The sequence below is a fragment of the Cottoperca gobio genome, chromosome 3 (assembly GCF_900634415.1).
Source record: "Cottoperca gobio chromosome 3, fCotGob3.1, whole genome shotgun sequence".
NCBI lineage: Eukaryota > Metazoa > Chordata > Actinopteri > Perciformes > Bovichtidae > Cottoperca > Cottoperca gobio.
Genome location: NC_041357.1, coordinates 7,802,383 through 7,823,676, shown reverse-complemented (window position 1 = coordinate 7,823,676; position 21,294 = coordinate 7,802,383). Strand labels below are relative to the sequence as shown.

General features: G+C 40.2%; 1 protein-coding gene across 1 annotated transcript; it reads right to left on the bottom strand.

The window, feature by feature from the left end:
* Positions 1–4,754: 4,754 nt before the first annotated feature.
* Positions 4,755–20,138, bottom strand: crtc3 (CREB regulated transcription coactivator 3). Its single transcript, XM_029425271.1, has 5 exons — positions 18,874–20,138; positions 15,527–15,634; positions 12,952–13,080; positions 8,860–8,921; positions 4,755–4,854 (listed from the first exon to the last, which is right to left on the bottom strand). The coding sequence occupies exons 1-5, from the start codon at positions 19,003–19,005 to the stop codon at positions 4,755–4,757; spliced, it is 531 nt and encodes a 176-aa protein (XP_029281131.1). The 5' UTR covers positions 19,006–20,138.
* Between the last annotated feature and the right edge of the window lie 1,156 nt (positions 20,139–21,294).

Sequence of the window (21,294 nt, the reverse complement as noted above, 5' to 3'; positions counted from 1 at the left end):
GTATCATAACCAAAATAAATGATGACCAAAACTAGAACCAAATTTGTAACAAAATAAATGTTACTTTAAGCCTAAGTGCCGTACAACTTTTTGGACGAAGAAACCCCCACATACTTCTTAAATGAAAGCTGAAAAACAAGAAAATAACCACAATTCTGTAAATATATTCTGGTAAACTGGCCTACCGAGAACATGACCACCTGCGTGGCTGAAGTCAAATTAATTAGAGTTATTTTGTATCTTTATAAGATAAGTCCTGCCAGTTTGAAAAGAAGCAGCGGTTGCTTTTATTTACTTTCAGTCTAAAGATGAATCGAGATCACTTTCTGCTGAATGCTTCAGAAATATGCACTTAGTCGCTGTTGCATCATGGTTTCAGCCTTTGACAATGACCCTTCACATCAAGTGTTATACGTGGTTTCTCTCTCGCTGGCTGTGTTGCACCAGTTTTCTCTCCCTTTAGATCCTCAGCTGTTTACAAACCTGGTTTTGAGTCTTCACTCAGCTTTTAATTTATTCTGTCTTTCCATTTTCCTCAAATGTACAACAGTATTGTGCTGTATCTGAGTATTTTCCAGGGTCTTTCTTCCTTCCACACATGACCCAACACAGACACGTCATACTTTTTAACCAACAGAGTTTCTCCTCTTGACAAACTTAAAGGCAGGAGCCAGGGGTCTCTACTTTCTTCCAGTAAATTTCTGTCATCTTTTTTCTCCGTCTGTGTTTTTAAAGGGAACAGCAGCCATGGACTGAGGAAAAACGGCCTGGGTTTAGATTAATATCACAACTCAACAGGTGACCCTTGACCCCTCTCTCTCTCCCTGTTTCTCTCTTTCCCTCAGTATCTTTACTGCTTTATCCCTCGCTCACACAGACGCCAACAATTCTGCTCTTTGTCTTTTTGCAATCTCTCTTGGTTACATTGCGCCCTGGTGTTAATCCTTTTGTAAATCTCCGCCTGATTTGTAACATCTCAATAATCTCCTTTCTTCCTCTTTAAAGCACTGAGAAAGAAGGCCACACATCTCAGCTAAAAACTGTTTTTTAAATGTGTTTATTAATAAGAAAAATCTCATTGTAGTTCTCAACGCATCCCTAAAGTTTGGTATTTCTGAAATATTAACCAACCTCTTACTAACCAAGCTTTAGGATTTATGGCTCTAACATCAAGGCTCCTTATTCACATTTTCTTATTTTCAGCCTTTTTACATCCTACTGTGTTGTGAAACTGATCTCTATGTGAGTTAAAGTTTTCTGAATTCAATGTTAATCCAGTTTGAGTTGACTATTGAGAGCACATGGGCGAGGCTATGAATCCACACAGAGTTCTGATTATATCACCAAACTTGGTAATTGACATAAATACTTTCCTTTTATTCTGAAAAAATAACAGCTGTACTTATTGTAAGTGTTTCACTGAGGGATATTGGAGAATTTCTTTTGAAAATGTATCCTTTGATGAGTTGGATGAGAAAATGATTCTACATTTTTACCTCTTTAGGTTCAATACAAAGTTAACCGTGTGACATGTTTATTCTAGCTTTGCATAACACTGCCACCAGTACATCCAAGAGTCAGCTGGGATTTGTTTAGAGTTGGGACAACAGGACATCTGCCTAAATGTCATTTAAACATTTCCCTAGCTATTTAAAAAAAAAAAGCGAATCTACTCAAATGTTAAATATTTTCAAGACACAAGCAGCTGTATGAATTCAATTGGTAAAATTGATTTAAAAATGTAAATGTGTGATTTTTAAAGCGACAGTGTGTAGGATTTGGCAGAATCTAGTGTTGCGGTTGCAGATTGTAACCAACTGAATACCCCTCTGCTTTTGCACTCGGTGGCCTGTTACTTGTAAAAGGAGGGGTTCCTTTTTACAAGTAACAGGCCACCCAGTGCAAAACCGTGGTAACGCCATGGTATCTTACAGCCCCTTCACCTCGCTGGTGCCATCCTTACCATAAAGGTCTTTTCAGGGAGTGACATTCCGCCTGCGTACCTTCTGGCGGGGTCTCATTCTTCGTGTGCAATCACGTGACAAAACTGTGTAACGTATGCGTGCGACGCCATGTTGGATGATATACAAATCAAAAATGGCGTCTAAAGCGAACAACTACAACAAAACAACTCCGACTTCTTCTAAGTATGTTGACTCTCTGGAGTCCTCTGCAAAGGCAAGATTCAGAGAAAAAGTCCAAATGGCCCGTACACGCTAAAGCCGTCGGATTATATTGAGGATTTAGATTCATTACCGCCGATTGAATATCCGGATATTGTGAACTACCTTGTGCTACAAACGTCGTGGGCAACCAACGCACAAATGAAGGCATACAAGAGCTTAGATGCTTATAATGTCTTTGTCTCTGGCTGGGTTGGTAGTCTTCTTACCAAACCACTGAAAGATGACAGGGTGCTCGTCCATGCCCGTGTAAATCACTCTCAAAGAGCTCGAGATACACCGCTCAAGCCGTGGTTTGTGAGTGAGAAGAGCGCCGATGTTATGATCCTTGATGCTGCAAGATGAGCATTCGTCTTGATCTTTTCGTGTCCTACTTTTTGTGTTGGCGCCCAATCTGGATTTGTTTTATCATAAGGCTTTGCCGCTTCTCCTAGTGACGAGAAGTAAGGTCTTACAGTGTTCGGGTATATCATAAGCACAAACGTTTAACGTAAACATTGAAAACATAGCTTTAGCATGAGCTCTTACCAGATATAAAGCAGATATAAAGTTGCTAAACCACAGCTGACGGCGTTCGGTAGACAGTAATTCATCCCTCTTTTGTGGATCGTTGTTTTTGATGATTTAAAAGCCCTTCTCTTGATATCCCGGTAAATATTTAAATACAATTATACATTTGTTATGTTATTATAACTGTCGCGTAGAAATAAGTTCAACACCTCTGGCAACGAGCGTGCGTGTGCGTGAGACAAGAACGGACGCGACAGTCAGATTGCCCGCGACTCCCTACCTGCCGCTCGCCTCGCATTGAAGCTGGCCGCGCCAATCGGCCCCTGTCTGAAAAGACCGTAACACTATTTTAGGAGCAATGAATTTCAGCCGGTGGTTGGCGTTACCACAGTTTTACAAGCATGTCAGAGAACTACAGTCTTCAGGTAGCGTAAGAATGCAGAAGGCCTATCTATAGCCAGTGTTTGGTTTGTCCATCCTGAGCTACTGTAGAAACATGGCAGTGCAACATAGCAGACTCTGTGGAAGACGACCTGCTCCCTATATATATATATATATATATATATATATATATATATATATATATATATATATAACAAAAACGCAACAATTCTTAGTTTCAGGTGATTATACGCTAAGGAAAACATAGTTATGAATATTATATTATATTTCTGCTAATATATCTGCCTAAATACTACACACTGGCCCTAAGAGAATTGTACTCAAAATAATTGTGGAGATCTGGGAACACAATGACATCTCTAGAATGGAGACAGACTGGGAAGAAACACTAGAGGTCAGATGATAAGACACTGAAGCAAACACTTCAGCCAGATTATCTAAAACAGTTTGTGTTGAGGTGAAACTGAAATTGAGCTAAATGTTTTGTGATGTCACCGCTTTGCCAGATCTCAGCAACTACCTTGATGAGAACAATGTTATTATAAATTATAGGAATGTTACAGAACCAGCTGGTTAAGCCACTCGGGGGCCCTGGCGCAATGACTTGTTTATTTCAGTATATATTCTGTTGCCTTGAGTTACCATCAGGTAGGGCAGGGCGATAGAACGATCTCTACATTTTTCATGATAAAATCTTCCACGACAACGAATATACATTTATGAGATTTAATTTTGATACATTTATTTTTTTAATCCTTTTTTGTCTACTTACAAAAACACTAACGTTAGCAAACTTTAGACGAGTTACTGAGTCAGTTCACTGACTTTATGACTTTTCTCCATTTGTGGTACTACTTACACTACATTTTTACCATTTACCATTAATCCACTATTGTCACTTGTGGTCACAGTTGCTGTTAATCAGTAAAAGTTAAACTGTTTTGTTTTTGTTTCCTAAAAAAAACTTTTTTGACACGAGACATACTTGGTGCCATACCAAAAACAATATTAGAAAAGTCAATATGATGCAGCTTTAAAGCCTGTAGGTCTCCAGTCATACTACAGGGGGCCACCTCGAGCACGGCAGCAGAGTCCTTTCATTCACTGGGACATTTTATGAGCAGTGGACAAATTACAATACCTCCAAATGTGTCACATAACCTGGTTAAGCCACTAAGCGTGTCCCTGACTGTAGTAGGGTGTAATGGCCTATATTTATATTTAGATGTATGGAATGCAGACGAGCTGTGGCACTCCACCCATCCACTAAACAGCACTCAGACACAATGACATGTTCATTTTGACTGTTACTGCAATACGTTTTGGTGCTGGATTCTCTCATGTAAAGACAAGTGTAATGATATTGGTGAGTAACATAGTATACATCTAGAAACGAGGCTCAGCTACTTTAATTCAGTAGTGCAGTGTTAAAGATGAAACACAAAACGACAAACTGATCGTAAACTGGGGTAAACCAGTCTAATAATACGCAGAAAGCGAAAGAGAAGTTGGTGTTTGCTACTTTATAGTAGGGCACCAATCAGACCACCTAGAAGGAGGATAAAAGCCCTCGGAGAATCATCACTCTGCATCTCCCAAGGACGACATTTTAAGATCATTCCTCTGGAAGGCCTTTCTACAAAGCAATCTCCAGGGAGTTCATTCTGAGATTTCATCCCCAGAGAGGCTGGTACTGGAATAGCAGATCAGACTGGGTGAATGGAAGAGGAGGGCGTGGGACTGGATCAAGGTTCTGACCCTGAAACAGATGGTCTCCAAAAAAGGGACACATACGAGGACCCCAGTAATCAATCCCCTATAAGAAACTCTCTTCTCAGTGTACAACAGTGTTCTTTGATGTGTCACATTGCTGAACAAGCACTATACTTTGAGTAAAGCTCTTGAGGACAGATGGTGGATATAAAAAAAAAAAAAAATCACAGCTTGACACACTACAGATGGACAAAGTTGGGAAATCATTACTTCTTTTTCTGAAGAGAAAACTAAATAAAAAAACAGCCTCCCAAAATCCAGAGGGATGATACAATCTGTTGGTCGTACTATTGTTCATGGAGCGGTTAAAGGCTATGTGAACAGCTCTGTTCCCCTGCATTTCTGCCATGCCTGACGATCCCTTAGTACAGGCCCACTCCACTCTCAGCTTTGAGCTAAGAAAGGCTGGCGGCTTAGCATGAGTCATTAATACAAACACGCAGCAGTAAAAATGTCATTGTAATTCATAAATATGAATCCTTATTGCATAACTCCCTCTGTCCCCTTGTTCTCAGATGTTTGCGTCATACCAATCGGTGCTTGAGAGGCTGGGTGGACAGCAGATAGCTGATCACTGTTGCGGTAATTAAAGCCCTGAAAGAGTTAAAGAGCTCTGTGGCTCTTCTCCAGAGCCGTAATGTAGTGCAGATGTGGTTGGCGTTGTAAACACTAACCGCCCCACTCTGCCCCGAGACGGACAAGCAGGGACTCTGCCTTTCACTGCAACAACACAAGCCTAAAGACCATTTCCATGGATGGATATTAAGTTGAGGCAGTAATCATGAAAACGTTTTTTCTCTTTCTCTTGTAAAGGAGTGTAACAAAAGAGAATTTTCTTAAATGGGATTCCCCAGCAGCTGGAAAAAGAGCCTCCCTAATCTGGATAGACTCAGTCCAGACTCTGCTTCTCTGATTCCACTCCAACATCGTGTTGTGTCTTCATTTAAACTACAAGTTCTGTCAGCAGTTTAAGGCGCTTTCACAAGCAAACACATAGCAGCTTTTAATTGAACTCTGGTGCGGTTAGTTTTGGTAGTTGTTGAATGCAGTAATCGTACTCTGGTGCAGACTAAAACAACCGATCATCAGGAAGTGAACCAAAACGCCTTTGTCTGATCGCAGCACATCTTCTTTGGAAGTAGTGGCTCAAAATATTGTTGACAGCGCGTTGCCTTAACGTTCGTTCTGAACACTTTCAAAATGTGGTAAAAACACCTGAGCAGGAACGCATCTGCTGTGAGTTCTGCTCCATGTTGTTAGGTTAGTATTTTATACATGCTTGTTGATTCCCGTGTTTACTTTTTGCCATACTTGGTCAAGATTTCTGACCAATAAGTACATTTCAAAATACAATGAAACTATAACCAAAAGTGTATTTGCTCTGAGCAAATTTATTTTTGCACTGTGAATCCGAACCAAAAGTATGCATTCCACTCTGATTCGGACTGGGCAAACGGACTATGGCATGTGAAAGCGCCCCTAGAGTAAAAACACAATACAGATACAGCACGTTTATACTGTTCATTCATTTTTCCCACGTATACAGCGCTCTTGTGAAATATTTCTGTTGAAATGACAATAATCATGATATTTGTGAAATTACAAGGTTGCAATGGAAACATGACGGTGGCAAGTGATGCAATTTTGGAACCAAGAAGTTGATCAAATGTTACATAACACGATTCATAATTAGTTAAACTAGATATTTAAATTGTGTTCTGTTTGCACTCTGTGGGCTACCCTAGACATCTGGGAATTATGACGCTATCGTACTTCAGAAAGTTAATGCTAATATATTATGTATGCTAAAGTTGCGTGATTACATAATGGTGCTGCAATGGTACGGTATTATGGTGCAACACCACTGTCCGATTCTTCAGAGGAAATCCTGGGTTGTATTTTCTATGCAACCTTTCACTTCAAATGTTTTGCAATGCTTTCCAAGATGGTAGTGGTCGTTACAAATGTGAAATTGTTGTCTTTTTCTGAAAGCGAATTCTGTTCTGATGTTCAGGAGATGAGGAACGTGCCTGCTGCAGGCATCTCCAGTTACACCTCAATTAAGCCAAGTTGTATCCTACTACTTCTGTGCAACAATAACGTCCACCTTTTTCATCCATTCTACTCTTTCACATGCTCTGTGAAGCCCAGACACTGTAAATCAACCGTGCATCATAAAAGTCTAATTCACACATTACATTCTGCCAGATCCCTAAATTGCAGAAGGGTTTTACTAGCCAGCTTTCTCCTCTTCTGTTTTGGTTTACATAGCAGGAGCACAGTGAGCTACTAGAAATAAGAACACGTAGCCAAGAGCACTCAATGTTTGTCTAGGCTGAACCTTTAGAAAAAGGATGCAAAAGGAAACAATCGTATAAAAATCAGAACATAGTTTTAAAAGTGAGTTCAGCATTTCTCCAATCTTTTGGACACAGCCAGCATTAAAGGGGAAACTTGTATATCTCTGCCTGTGACAGTGAAGTGGGCCAAAATCTACAGCTGAGGGGCAAGTTTATCCTCGTTACACACTGCGACAACAATCTGCTGCAGGTTGGAGCAGGAGGCTAGGCTTGGCCTGCAGAGACTTGACAGAGCAATGCCAATCACAAATACACTATCTGTATTGAATGGTGGGAGAAGAAACAGTCAGAGGGAGAGATGAGTGGAATAAAGAAGAGATAAGTGCTGTGCCATTTCACAAGGCTGCATGAAAATATTATTTTCACAATACCAAAGGCAGAGGGATTTTGATTGTAGCAAATCACAAACAGGTGATGTCTGTTATTTCCAGAGGCCATGTTTGGCAATCAATGGAAGGTAATTGTCACAAACTGCTGTGGTCCATCACTTTATAGCATATAACAAACAGAACCACGCTACAGATCGTTTAATCTCATCAATTGAGAGGTTCACTTTGTGTAGAGTATGAATGATAGGTCTTACTAGCCAAGCCTGCATGTACCTTCACGACAGAATATGTCATTATTTTATATTCATTTAAATGGATATTTTCATACTGTAACTGATGACCAATCTTTCATTGAGAAACGCAGTGTGGAAACAAATCTGTGCCGCGCAAATTTAACAAGAGAGACTGCATTCATTGCTTTGTGCCACATGGCTCTCCCAGAAACACACCCACTCTGAGAACACGATGTCTGGTTGCTCTGCGAGGACGTTTGTCAGCCAACCTGTTTTGTGCTATCAACAATGACGAGAGGGCGTGGGCCTTGTTAATTTCTACAGTACAAGCTGTTATGGTACGCTCAACACGGAGCCTGGCGAATGTCCTTGTCTGCGATGTGGAAGAAGAGGAGGCAGGGTGATTGGCAGCCGGCCAAAGCCAGCATACAAAACACAAGTGTGGAGACAGAGCAAGAGTGAGTGGGGAGGAGCTTGGCTGAGCTTTTTAACACAGGGCCATAATTCACTCTCTTGTAAACACTGAAGAAAAGCCGTCTACCAATATACTGACTGCTCTACGTAGGCACAACCAGAGCTGGAAAAAAGGGTTAGCAGAAGAAGCTCAAATCAAGGCCAGCTCGTAGAGTAGCATTGTTTTCCAGCAGGTACTGATACTGAATTTCTGCTAAGATGGAGAATCTGGACCACAGGGCAATGCTGCTGTGACAACATAACATCCCTAAACAGTAGGACGACTGCTGTTGGACATGACCTTTAAAGCAAAAGGCTATCTGTCAAACACTTTTAGGTAGACGCGGCCTTCCCAGGGCTAACACAGCACCTGAAACATTTGTGCACAAACAATGAAGGTCAACAACATCACCATGCCTCAGTTCTGCCCTGGACATCCACTCATCACGATATACATTTCTGATTTGTGTTTGATCATGACGGCTGGTGCCTCGATAAGAAAGACAATACAAGTAGGCACAGAGTGGCTTGATACAGGAAACAGGGTGGTAAGAGGAAACAGTTCCTAGCTAGAGGAAGAAGAGAAGACCATTCTGACAGCAGATGTGCCACTTACCTTCTCCAGTTGTTGTCCAGAGGTGGGGACAGGTACACTGCTCCATACGGAGAGCTCTCTATGTAGGTTTCAGTTAAGGGAATTATTGGCACAAATACAAAAAACCATCACCGTGACATTAAGTACATTTTTCTATGAAGATTACATGCATGTGATTCACTGTTATTAGATATTATAACACAGAAATAAATGTAAGACAACTAGAATAAAACACATTTACAATCTGCCTTGAAACTCCTAAGTATAAAAGCAGTTGTGGAAAAATGAAACAAGGATGTGATCTTAATTTAGCTCTAAACTCAACTGCATGACATGACATCTTAGAGAATGAGAGCAACATGTTCAAAGAGAAAAGTAAGCATTTCCTGTATGTGTAAGCACATTCTCATCAAAGCCCTATAGCGGTGAAACACAAGTGTGAACAATGGAGCTGCCTTTCTCAAATACGTAATGAAACAATGACAGCATTATTTGATTTAGTACTGAATGAAGAGGCAGAGTTCCTGGCATTGTCTGTGGAAGGGCAGGACTTCAGAAGGGTGGTGTTTTGTCTTGACGACAATCACTCTTTTCGTGTTTGCAAGTGGAGCGCCACTTCTCCAGAAATAGTCTCTCTGGGTAGTTCAGGGAGGCGTGTTGAAAATGTTGACCGGTCAACAAAAACAAATTAAAGCAGCGATTGGGTGCCACACAAGGACAACCACTGTTCTACACAGCATCTGTTTAGGCCTTGGACACATTATCATCAGTAGTAGTGAGACACATTTACAAAGACTGGAGCCAAGCTATCACCCCTCACACAAAATATGGGATAAGCCCCTTTTCAATTATACACAAATACAACTCAAATGGAAAGGACACTATTGTGGTTTCTCCAGACGCAGAGGATAAACAATCCTGTCAAACTGATTAATTGGCTGGTTCATGAGCTCTTACTTAACACCATTCAACAACTAGAACCCTAAACTGTAGATGGCGCGCTTAAGTTGTCTGTCCGGTATGTAGAAACTGTAAGGTTGGGATACAATAAAAGAATAAATCGCCTTCCATTTCTTTCACCAATCAGAGCCACAAACCGCACTACACATCTTCACTATACACTATCTTCATTTTCAAGATGCTGCTTTGCTTCGTCATCATCACTTAAACCACTCTGCAGAGCAGGGGATGGTGTAGTTTGCAGCTGCCGGACTAAATTGATTCTCAGTGGGTGAAGGTCCGGCTCTCCCTACTACAGACCCTCACAAGAACTCGTCTTTTTCCCTCCATTTGCAGGTTTTTTCCTTATTTTTGGTCACTTTTTGGTGAAGGTGAGGTATTTGATGCCACATTAGTCCGTGCTACTGATGCATTGTGGTTTGTTCGATATTCAGCCCTACTCGATAGCATTATTATTTCCTGATTGTCAAAACTATGAGGAATGACAGCATGCATTGTACAATTGATCTGATGTCAGTAGATTTGCAAAAGTTAAGAAACATGAAGTAATTTAAGATGTGGATTTGGGCCCTAAAGCTTAATATTATCCAGGGTCCCAAAAGGTTGATCCCAAAGAAAAATGACAGAGCTCACTAACATTTACTGTATGCTGGCTTCTGCAAGAATATTCCTACATGGAATCAATACAGTATAACGTTATTATTTACTGGGCAGCCTTGAAATAAGTATTCATAGTTTGGAATGTGCTGAGAACATCCAAGAACTTAAGATGTATTTTGACCAATTTTGAAAGTATCTCAAAGTCTCAAAACAACGTGTAGGAAAATACATAAGTCTACACGGCAACAACAGTGTGTTGTTCTAACTAAACCAGCTTCCCACATGACCTGGGGGCTAGACCTCTTCAGGTCTTGTGTGGGGCTTGTTTTTGTGTCAATTTCACACTTTTATTTTTACTACCATGACTTCTAAACTCTTCTGTAACAAACATGCCTGTTCAAACAAATGCACTTTTGTTATCAAAGAATACAAACAGATGAACAGAATTAACTTCTGACTTAAGGACATGCTGAGATGTCCACGCAAACATACACCTTGTGATCAAGAGCTGACTGGACAGTCCGGTCTATTTTGGCACAAACAATCTCTTCCACCAGTGACCTTTACACGATTTTGACCGCGCAATCTATACGGGTACAGGACACATGCACGTACATGTGTGGAACCAACACCACCCACCAAATACAAATGCACCAACTGCTTCTTTTTTTGATCCTAACAAGAGAAGACTTTTATAAGAGTGCCTCCACCCACGCTGTGTACATTACCGTGTGTTCTACATTACAACGCATACGCACAATAAACTGAAAAATCAAAGACAACCCACAGAGCTTTACATTGCCAAAACTAATTTAAAATTACACTGAATCCTTTGAAACAGTCAAGTATGTTTAGAGCTATGCTATACTGGTTAAACGGTCAAACATCCCCCTCGATGTGGGTCAGCACAGAATCAACCTGCCCACACAGGACAAAAATGCATGACTCTATACAAACTGTAGAAACACGTTTGGAGGCCACACAAGTTTCATCAGTGAGGTCATACTGTTCTGACAATCAAAGAAAAAGTAATGACGAATGCTTTCCTCAAAATACATCCTAATAACCGTCACATTATGCATCTGCTCCGATTGTTCTCCACAGAAATATAGGCTGTTGTGACATCACATGCTGGGACACAGGACAAACTCCTCTCCAGCTATCTCTCACTCTCACACACACACACACACACACACACACACACACACACACACACACACACACACACACACACACACACACACACACACACACACACACACACACACACACACACACACACACACACACACACACACACACACACCATAGTGACAGGTCACTGAATCATCTCTGTCTCAAGGCAAGAAATAAACAGATCCGCTTATTAAAATGCCATGATGTGGGAGCGTGCTGATGGATCAGTGGGCTAAGGGTGTTTCATGTAAATGCAACATATTGGGTGTGAATCCAAATCAGGAAATGTAATTCATGTCTTGTATGATGAATATAGTTATTTTTCTAGATCATTCTTTTTATAAATCATTAGAACTGTTGAGTTGTGTTCATTAAAACATTTGTTTATAAGAAGTAAGTTTTTCTATGTGATCTAGTAAAGACTTATAACAGACAGTACATAGTGTTCTCATTCAGAACAATTACAGACACTTGAGTTGTTGTGAAGACGTCAGGGACCTTGTTCTTCCTGCACTTCAAATTTTAATCAGTAATGATTTCTAAAGTGCTTAAATCAACAAGTACAGCTCAAACTACAAGACTCATTTGGAAGTTGGACAGTATTTCCAAGTTACACAAGGCAATCCATTATGCTATAACTTAAAATTGCTGCTAATCATTCTGGGACTAAATTCAACCACTTGTTTGTGTCTGTATTCTGTACTATACGAGATACCTAGGCAGCTGTGATGAAGTCTGACACACACTGCACACGACTTAATGTTGACCGGCGACAACTTTAATGGTGATTAGCTGTGCATTGTAAATGGGATCAGTTTATACAATGCGATCAGGCTTATAAAACCAAGAAGGTCTGAATCATACAGACCATAAAAAATGGTAATCGAAAAGTAGCAGAAAAAATCAGATTTTTCTGATCTTCCTCTCCAACTCTGGGGAGATTCTGGGGAAATGGATTCTAACGGGTGTCGCTGAGAGCTAAAGTACCAACACTCACTACTATGTTCCTCAGTCTGTGTGTTATCCCCATTACAATAATTACACCCTCCTGCAGCTTCCTCATAAACATTACATCTGCTGCTACACGCATATGCAAAATACCCACACAACCTGAGAATCTCCTACTGTCAATGGTCATTAGGCATAAAGTAAAGCGCACCGTCTCTGCGTCACATTTCAAATTAGCATTATGACTAATTCTGTTCCTGAGGCTACAAAACAGCTGCCTCCATGTGTTGTCACGCTTGAAACTGCATCACAAACACAAACTGCCATTAAAAAAAGACGAAGACTACAACAATAAAGACCAACCACCCGGAGGCCACAACACCCACTTCCACATCTCCTACTGTCAATGATTTAAGCTTGGAAGGATATCTGACGTCCGTGCTTGTCGATGGGTCGGCGATGGGGAGAGTTGATGCGGTTGCGGTCCCTGTGGACCCTCTCGACCAGCCCGTGGTGGCGGGTCCCTCTGACCGAGTCTAATCCTGACGGAAAGCCACCCTGAGAAGAGAAATGAGATGCTTAACAATGCAGCTTCCCACACGTTGGCAGGGAGAGAGGAAGAGGGGCATCCGACAATCACTTTGTCATGTGTCATTTTAATCAAAACTTTAAATATAACTAAATAAACTTTAATTTAATTTAATTAAAGTTTCAACTAAAGTCTAAAGTCTAAAGTCAGTCATCTATAAACCGTTTCATCACATGTGATGGCCGCTACATTTAAAATGTTTTGTGTGTCATGCTGGCTGATTAACACTACAGGCACAAAGGTGCAGTTAAATATAGTCGTCTATTTTGATTAGAAATTAGAAACTATATTGTATGAGTCATGACTGCATAAAGATGTTTTCTTGAACAATGCTTTCATCAAAAATGGCAGCTTTGAATGCTACATTAGTTCATCCCAGCAATGGAAGTGACTCAGTCACTTCCCAAGAGCGCTGCTTCGATGAGAGTTAATTGGAACATGCAGAGGAAATAATTATATATATATTTCTGCCTTTTATTGTTAAAAAAAAACTGTATTTTGAAATGAAAAACTTAATTTGACTTTTTTTGCAAGTGTAACGCCCCAATCCTTTATTGCCATATTGATCATGTGCGCACTTGCACACAAACTGCAGATTAGGGATTTAACTAAAATAGTTTCTGTGAGTTTGAGAAAGCTCAGAGCTTACTACATTAAGTACTCCGCATCCATGTAATTGAATTTGGGCTAACAAATGGTGATAATCAAGTGGAATCTAGAAGCCATTCAGTTTGTCGAGTTTTGTTCCCAGAAGAGAAGGTGAATGGACTCCAAAAGTGAGTTTTCTCCCTCCATGTGGGGATTGATTTCTGAGCCTGACCCCAGTGTTGCAATTACTGCTTCACCTCAAAAAGGGCCCTTCTTTCGAATAACAAGGGCACTTTCACCTGGACCCTCTGTATCCCAGCATAGCCCGCTCCTTGGGGAGCTGACACAGATACAGGTCCAGCGCTGTAGAGGAGCAGCTCCGGACTGCACTGATCTTTTATACCATCATTTTTTACAGTCTGCAGCTGAATTATTTAACGCTCTTAGGAGAAGCTTGTTTGCACTTCTGAAGGTCCAGTAAAGCGTGGTGGTTCGCAAAGTGGGCGCCTTGAGGACGGGCTAAGGGTGCCGCAAGATATATCAGTGTATTGATCATGCATTTTTAATAACCTTTCACCACATAAAAATCAGCCATATTTACGTTGATTGTGTTTTATATTATGTTATCAAACATATTAAAACAGAAGACAAAAGCAGAAATACATTAAACATATATAAATCAGTTTATTTCAGATTTTATATTTATCTTCAGAGCACCTGTTGGCTTTTAATACTGAGTGCGTGAGAATAAGTCTATATTATTTATTAATAATAATAATAATAATAATAATAATAATAATAATAATAATAATAATAATAATAATAATAATAATAATAATAATAATAATAATATTGGGGGTTGGGTGGATCAGGGTGCCATGACAAAACAAATTCCTTTGAAGTGGTGCTGTGGTCTAAACAGTTGGGAACCACTGGACTAGAAAACATTAAAAGTGACGTTATTGTGCTCAGTGCCTTGAAAAACTCTGAATGAGGACAAGACCTTGAATTTGGTAGATTCCAGGGGAGGCATGGTTTTAAAGAAGAATATTCAAGGATACATCAAACATCCTTTTCCTTATAAGAAAGCAGTTGAGTACATTCACGCAAAATGAACTCCACTGATTTAATTTCCAACACCAGAACACCCCCGCAAAAAGGTTGAACAGTTTTCAGCAACGCAATGTGACATCATGGGGCAGGTCCCCGGTTGAGCGCCGCTACGTTGGAGTTCACCCCGGTGGACGAGAGGGTCACCTCCCTACGCCTACAGGTTATGGGGGTGAAAACTCTGACTGTTGTCTGTGGCTACGCACCGAACAGCAGTTCGGAGTATAAGGCCTTCTTGGAGACCCTGAATGGAATCCTGTATGGTCTCCAGTAGGGGACTCTGTAGTTCTGCTGGGAGACTTTAACGCACACGTGGGAAACGATGGAGACGTCTGGAGAGGTGTGATTGGGAGGAACGGCCTCCCTGATCTAAACCCGAATGGTCATTTGTTGTTGGACTTCTGTGCTAGTCATGGAATGGCCGTAACGAACACCATTGTTCGAACATAAGGATGCTCATAAGTGTACGTGGTACCAGAGCAACTTCACCTGGGACAGTGCAAAACTGACGCAAAGACACGTCCATGTCAATTGAAAATCGTTTAACTTGTGTGCTTTCTATCTGAACACACCTTAAGAAACCACTGGGTGGACAAAATACATCACATACAGTGTTCAACATACAGTCGAAAGTAATTCACTGCAATTACCCTGGACTGAGCACTACTGAGGCAGAGATTGTGCATTGTTCTGGACTCAAACAGAATGAGACCCCACCTGGAATTCAGAGCTGGTGTTGCCGATCTGGTTGACGTTAGGCAGAGAGCCATAGTACTGCGCCCGTGATTGATTCAAACGAAGCTGCTGGACCTTCTGGAACTGCACCTGTCAGTCAGAGCGGGGACAAAAACAAACAAACAATTGTAACGGTTTGTCATGTGTAAAGACAATATAGCGTCAGAATACAAATGACAATTGGCTTCGATTAGGGCTTTTATTTCTCACCTTTCTCAAATAAGAGAAATAAACCCAGACATCACCTGTGTCTAAAATCTCGATTGTCAATTACAATTGTCTATGAATGCCTCTTTAAAGCATTCACATCAAACTGCATACAGAATTCAAATGTTGTAACGTCATATTGCGAGTCAAACAGCAATCAGTCATCACAACTACTATTCATGTCCATTTAGGCCTGAATGCCAAACAACTCAATGAATAAAATGCTCTAATTAGTAATGTAAAGATGCATCCAAAATATTTGATAAAAATAGAGTTGAGGGACACACATTCTATGAAATGGCAGTGTGGCCTCCAAACTGGCACTCTATCAGGAGATGCCACAACGATAACCTCACAGAAAACAGAAGAGGCAGCTTGTTCTGCCAACTTAAGGTAAACAGAGTCAATCATCAGCTGTTGTCGGGAAAAGGCAAATCAGAGGGGCACTTCTTCCTTAGACTGCACAAAGTGCAACATTTGAATCTCAATGACTGAACTTATTCAACTTTATCAATGGATTTACAGCGAACGGACAAAGCTCCCTGTGAATATGACAAGACTTGGAAAGTGTTAGTATGCAGCGATAAGTGCATTTATCTTGTTTTCAAGAAACTATGTTTTGTCTTTTCGTTGTTTTAATTCATCAGTATTCATTGCATCTATGGCCAGTCGGCAGAAACTAAAGAGAGTTATAATAGTTACAACAAAAACAAAAGTTTCTTGCCCTGAAAGAAGCAAAAGCAACCCTGTGAGTCATGCTGTGGGTACCTTCCCTTCTCTCTGCAGTTGAGAGCCATGAGATACTAATGAAAATGTAGTCTTATTAAAAACTTTCCAAGACACAGCGTCTAGAATTCTGAGATAATACTTTAACCTTGAAAGTTGCATCCAAACCTGAGTACTGATCTAGATCAAGGAGGCACATTTCACACCTTCAAATACAAAATGTAGCAGGAACCAAAGATGTGAGTTTAATTCTCTGTCAACTGTAGCTAATGAATGTCAGATTACAACTGCCCCTGCACTAAACAGAGGTACATGACAAACATATTTTAGACATTATTGTAATTAATTTTGACGTCACACCAGTAACATTTAATTTTCCATCTAGGTCAAATGACAAAAATATGATTTTTTTCTTTTAACAAATCCTCATTTTAAACCTCTTAGTACAGTGTTGGCTTTAGCTATTACATAACATGCAGACTTTACACATTTATGGTTCACAGGGATGCCAACTCCCTGCAGCACAGCAACTGATAGAAGTCCGTGGTCTGTTCGTTCACTTGGGTACCCTTTCTCAGAGCCCCTCAGGGGGTTTATATTCAGTCCTTGGTCACTGGTGTAAATGTTGAAGCAGCTAGTTCTAATTCCAGCTGTTTGTTGGCAGTGTGTGCTGCACCCTGGTGAGCCTCAGCCTCGCTCACTGGACTTTTCTGTCTCACAGGGTCACTGACAGTTCATACCTTATGGCAAACTTCATTCAAAACCACATCCTCTTTGACTGGCCATTCAGGACTCTCCCACTTTATAGAAAGAGCACATTGTAAATCAATGGCATGAGTATAATGTGAAAAGGGCCTTTATATCCTCCCAGAGGGCACTATTTTTACTGTTTGGAATGTGTAGGGTATATGTTTGAAATTGTCCTGAGATATAGAGAAATATCAAAGAAATAACAGCTCCTTTTAAAAAGCATGTTGACTAATGTGATATTAAGTGAGCTGCTACAAAATCCACATATATTTGCTTGTGAGGGTTCTCAATCATCTAGGACATCTAGAAGCACTTAGTCAAAGACAACTGAGACCAGTCGACCAGGAGACCAGGAGACCAGCGTCCAGTTTCATTTCTCCAAAGTCAAAAATCTTCAGCTTCAATATTTTAATGTGTTAATTCATGATATGACAAAGAAAGGAAGCAAATACTTAAGAGAGAATGTTTAGTTTTTTTTTCATTTTGGGTAGAAGAATGACAAAGATTTATCAATTATCCAAATAGTTGCTTAATACTTTTCTGGAGTCAAAGAAATCCCCTCATTTGTCAACACATCAGGATGTTACACTGTACAGAACAGTTGAAACAATTAGTCGATTAATGGATTTGTTGATGTTTTGATGATCGATTAATCTGTTCAGTCATTCATGAAAAGAAATATCCAAAGATGTTCTGGTTCAAACCTCTAATGGGAGGATTTGGTACTTTGGAACTACATATATCTAATATCTAAAATGTCTGACTTGTGGTAGACAGTTGCTGAGAAACAACTATTAACAGGGGAGACAAAACGTTTATGCTTCATGCTCAGGTTTGAAATAGATTTTAATTTGTTGAGCTAAATGTCCCAAACAAGTGGAAATGTAAGAGACACAGATTGCTCATGACACTTAAATATGGCAATCATCTGAATATGACTGTTGTGAGACATGCCTCAATACGTTTTTCAAAATATCATAAGTCGTAAATGTACAAAAAGGACACCTGAGCATCTGTACAGCAAATGAATGGGATCACTGCCTAATACAAGGGAGTGTGTAAATGACTGACATGCCCAAATTATGAATCATCCCTTGAACTGTAGCCACTCAGGGGGGAAATCAGGTTTTAACGCGGGAATACAATACATATAATAGAATAAGAAATTGCAAACACAGTATGGTCTGAAGACATGAATACTGTATAATAACAGGCAACACTGCTTCCTTTGGGTATTCATAAGCAGGGGAGCTTTAGGTAGGTGGTGCATATGTAGAGGAGCTACTCTCAATTTCCTGTTTCACGGCTGGTTGCAATTAAAAACAGGTCTTAAATTATTGCACCCCAAATGCAGAGTTTTATAATATGCCGGTCCCCTTTTGATAGCTTAAGTTTTGCTATATATTTGTTTATGATATGTTTGCAGCAAATATGGTTTGCCACTGTTGAATGAATGAGAAGAGAAACATGAAGTACTGGATGAATACCAGAAATCCCAGACTGTAGAGGAAGTCCATTAACAGGCAGCTCATTCCAGTCCAGGCTGTGTGAAAGAGGGCGCTTCGTCCGTAATCACAATGAACGCATTAGTGCAAAACAAAAGGCCACTAATAAAAGACAATTAGCTGAAAATGAAGTGTATTTACCCTTGACACAGTTAGGTCTGTCATCAGCTGTTCAAAGGCCCGCGTCTCCTCTGCCTGCTTCTGGTTGTGCAGCGCTATCTTTTCGCTGAACTTCCTGGGGTTTGAGCCACCTGTGCCCGGGGAGCCGGACATCGTGCGGGCCGCAGTTTTACAACTTCAGCTACTTGGAGAAAGTCGTAGACGGTGCTGGGAGTCTATTGTCCAAAGTCTTTCAGTGAGCGTTGCAGTGAATCCATCAGAGTTTTTAAAACCTAGCACACATTGCTGTCTGGCCAAAGTTAATTCAGAGTCAACTGCTGGCTGCAGAATCACAACCGAGTGTTATTGTAAGCCGCGCTAGTAGCTAACGTAGCTAAGCTAACGGTAAAGCTCTCGTTATAAAAGTTGTCTTCTTATGCTTAGAGAGCGGAGTAAATAAAGCCTTTGTAAATCATGTGCTTACAATGTAACTACAATAACTTCCGAAAGGAATGACTTGTTGATTAGAAGAAGTTAATGGTAAAATATAACTTCATTTGACACATTTCCAGCGAACCACTTGTTTGAATCTATCGTTAACGCTAGCTGTCATTGCTAACATAACGCTGGAGGTGGACGCTGAGTAACAGCTGCAGCTAGCCAAGTTAGCTAAGCTGCTGTCAGTGTCATCTCAACAATTTTGACAAACGCACTTTGTCAACTTGTCGTCACTCGGCCTTGGTCAACATCTAACATGCATGCATTAGAACCAAGTTGTGGCAGATTTAGCACTGGTTTTAGAGAAAGTTGTTAGCCTCGATAGCTAAATCTCGCTACTACCGTTAGCAAAGCTCCCGAGCAGTTGGGAAAAGGTTTGCTCGGTAAATTGTATTTCAACAAGTGTCCGCTGGTCTCGTCCGGACTTAAACTGAATTTCGACTTTATGTTACTCCACACACTGGGAAACTTCAACAACACAAGTATTCACGCGTAATGCAGGAACATAATCCACAATTTCACATTTAAATTGATATCACAGCGCTTCTTCGGAGTCGAGTCTTGTGTTAATCCACGGACAGCAGAGAGATTTCAGACAAACTCCAACCCGATGACTCCAATGAAGATAAACAAACACCGCCGAAAGAAAAGCTCATCTCCTTCGTCGCTGCCGAAGCAAAAGTCTTCAGAGAAAACTGCTGCTAATTTGATCTGTATATTAGCCGTCGGTTGACAGGGCTAGTAACAGCAACTTAGGTCCGCTGGCTTGTTATCCTCATACTACTGCGAGAAAAACATTACCTCGTTAAACACTGTCCGTACCTGTGATGTCCACAGGGCGGCGACACAGTGACGACATTATCCTGTCTCTCTCCGGGATTACTAAACACTGTTATCTCTAACATTATTAATAATAACACACTTTATTTAAATGTATCAAAGCAAAGTACGGAGTGCTTCACAGAGAGAACAAGTGAATCAATAAATAATGATAAAATGCATGGACAAATGAAAAATCATAAACAAAAAAATAAAACCAATAAACAGGCAGCTCAGCTAAAATCAGGCGGGTTTGGGTAGTAACGAGTGACATGTAATCAGATTAGAAAAAGTTATTTGGCAATTAAAAAAAAACTGTAAGGGTAATCTGATTCGGCCAATTCTAAATACCGAATATGTTTTACTGTAAATGTTAGTAAATGATTCCTCTCAGGTTGCCAGTTCTGTTAATGGTGACTAAATTTACATTTGTTTTTTTTAATGGTGATTTTTGCATAGTAATTCTTCCTTGTTTAAACATTGAAAATGGAAGTTTACCAATTTGAGTGAGTGCTCCTGTTGCATTACAAGAGCGTTCATCGTCCATTTCTTTCTATAAAGTGCAATATTTTGAAGTAATCGAAAAGTATTTAGATTAGATTATTTATGTTTTTGTAATCCAATGGATTATGTTACTATTAACAAAAACAGCATGCAATTTGTATTCAGTAGGCTAACTGACTGAAATCAGTATATACTTTCCGATAAAATTACATTTTTAGAAGAGACTTAAAAGAAGACACTGACTCAGACAACCTTATTTCCTCAGGCAGGTCTTTCAGACCCTCAAGGCCCTGTTTGCAAAAGCTCTGTCCTCTTTCATTTTCATCTTGGACTCTGTAAGAGACAGAAGACACTACCCGAGGAACTATGCAAAGGTTCATACATAATTAAAATGGCTCAAATATATTCTGGAGCTCATAGTTTTAGCCCCAAAAGAATAAATAAATGATTCAAACTTCCATTTAGTCCCCACAGTGTTGCATAATGAGGGAATATTGTTGGAACTTGGATTTTGAATTTGTTTTCCAGTCTAGTAAAGCATAAGTGACCCTCGATCATTATTGAACCAAAACGGTACAGTTGGACTCTAAATATTGAGTTTGTCTGTTTCTCTCTGGACCCTCTGCAGTCTACTCACTGGTT

Coding starts and splice junctions, on each gene's coding strand:
- crtc3 (XM_029425271.1), bottom strand. CDS start 19,005: ATGTCCGGCTCCCCGGGCACAGGTGGCTCAAACCCCAGGAAGTTCAGC. Junction 13,081..15,526: donor ACACCAGCTCTGAATTCCAG/GTGGGGTCTCAT, acceptor TTCTCTTCTCAG/GGTGGCTTTCCGTCAGGATT. Junction 8,922..12,951: donor TCGACAAGCACGGACGTCAG/ATATCCTTCCAA, acceptor ACTGAAACCTAC/ATAGAGAGCTCTCCGTATGG.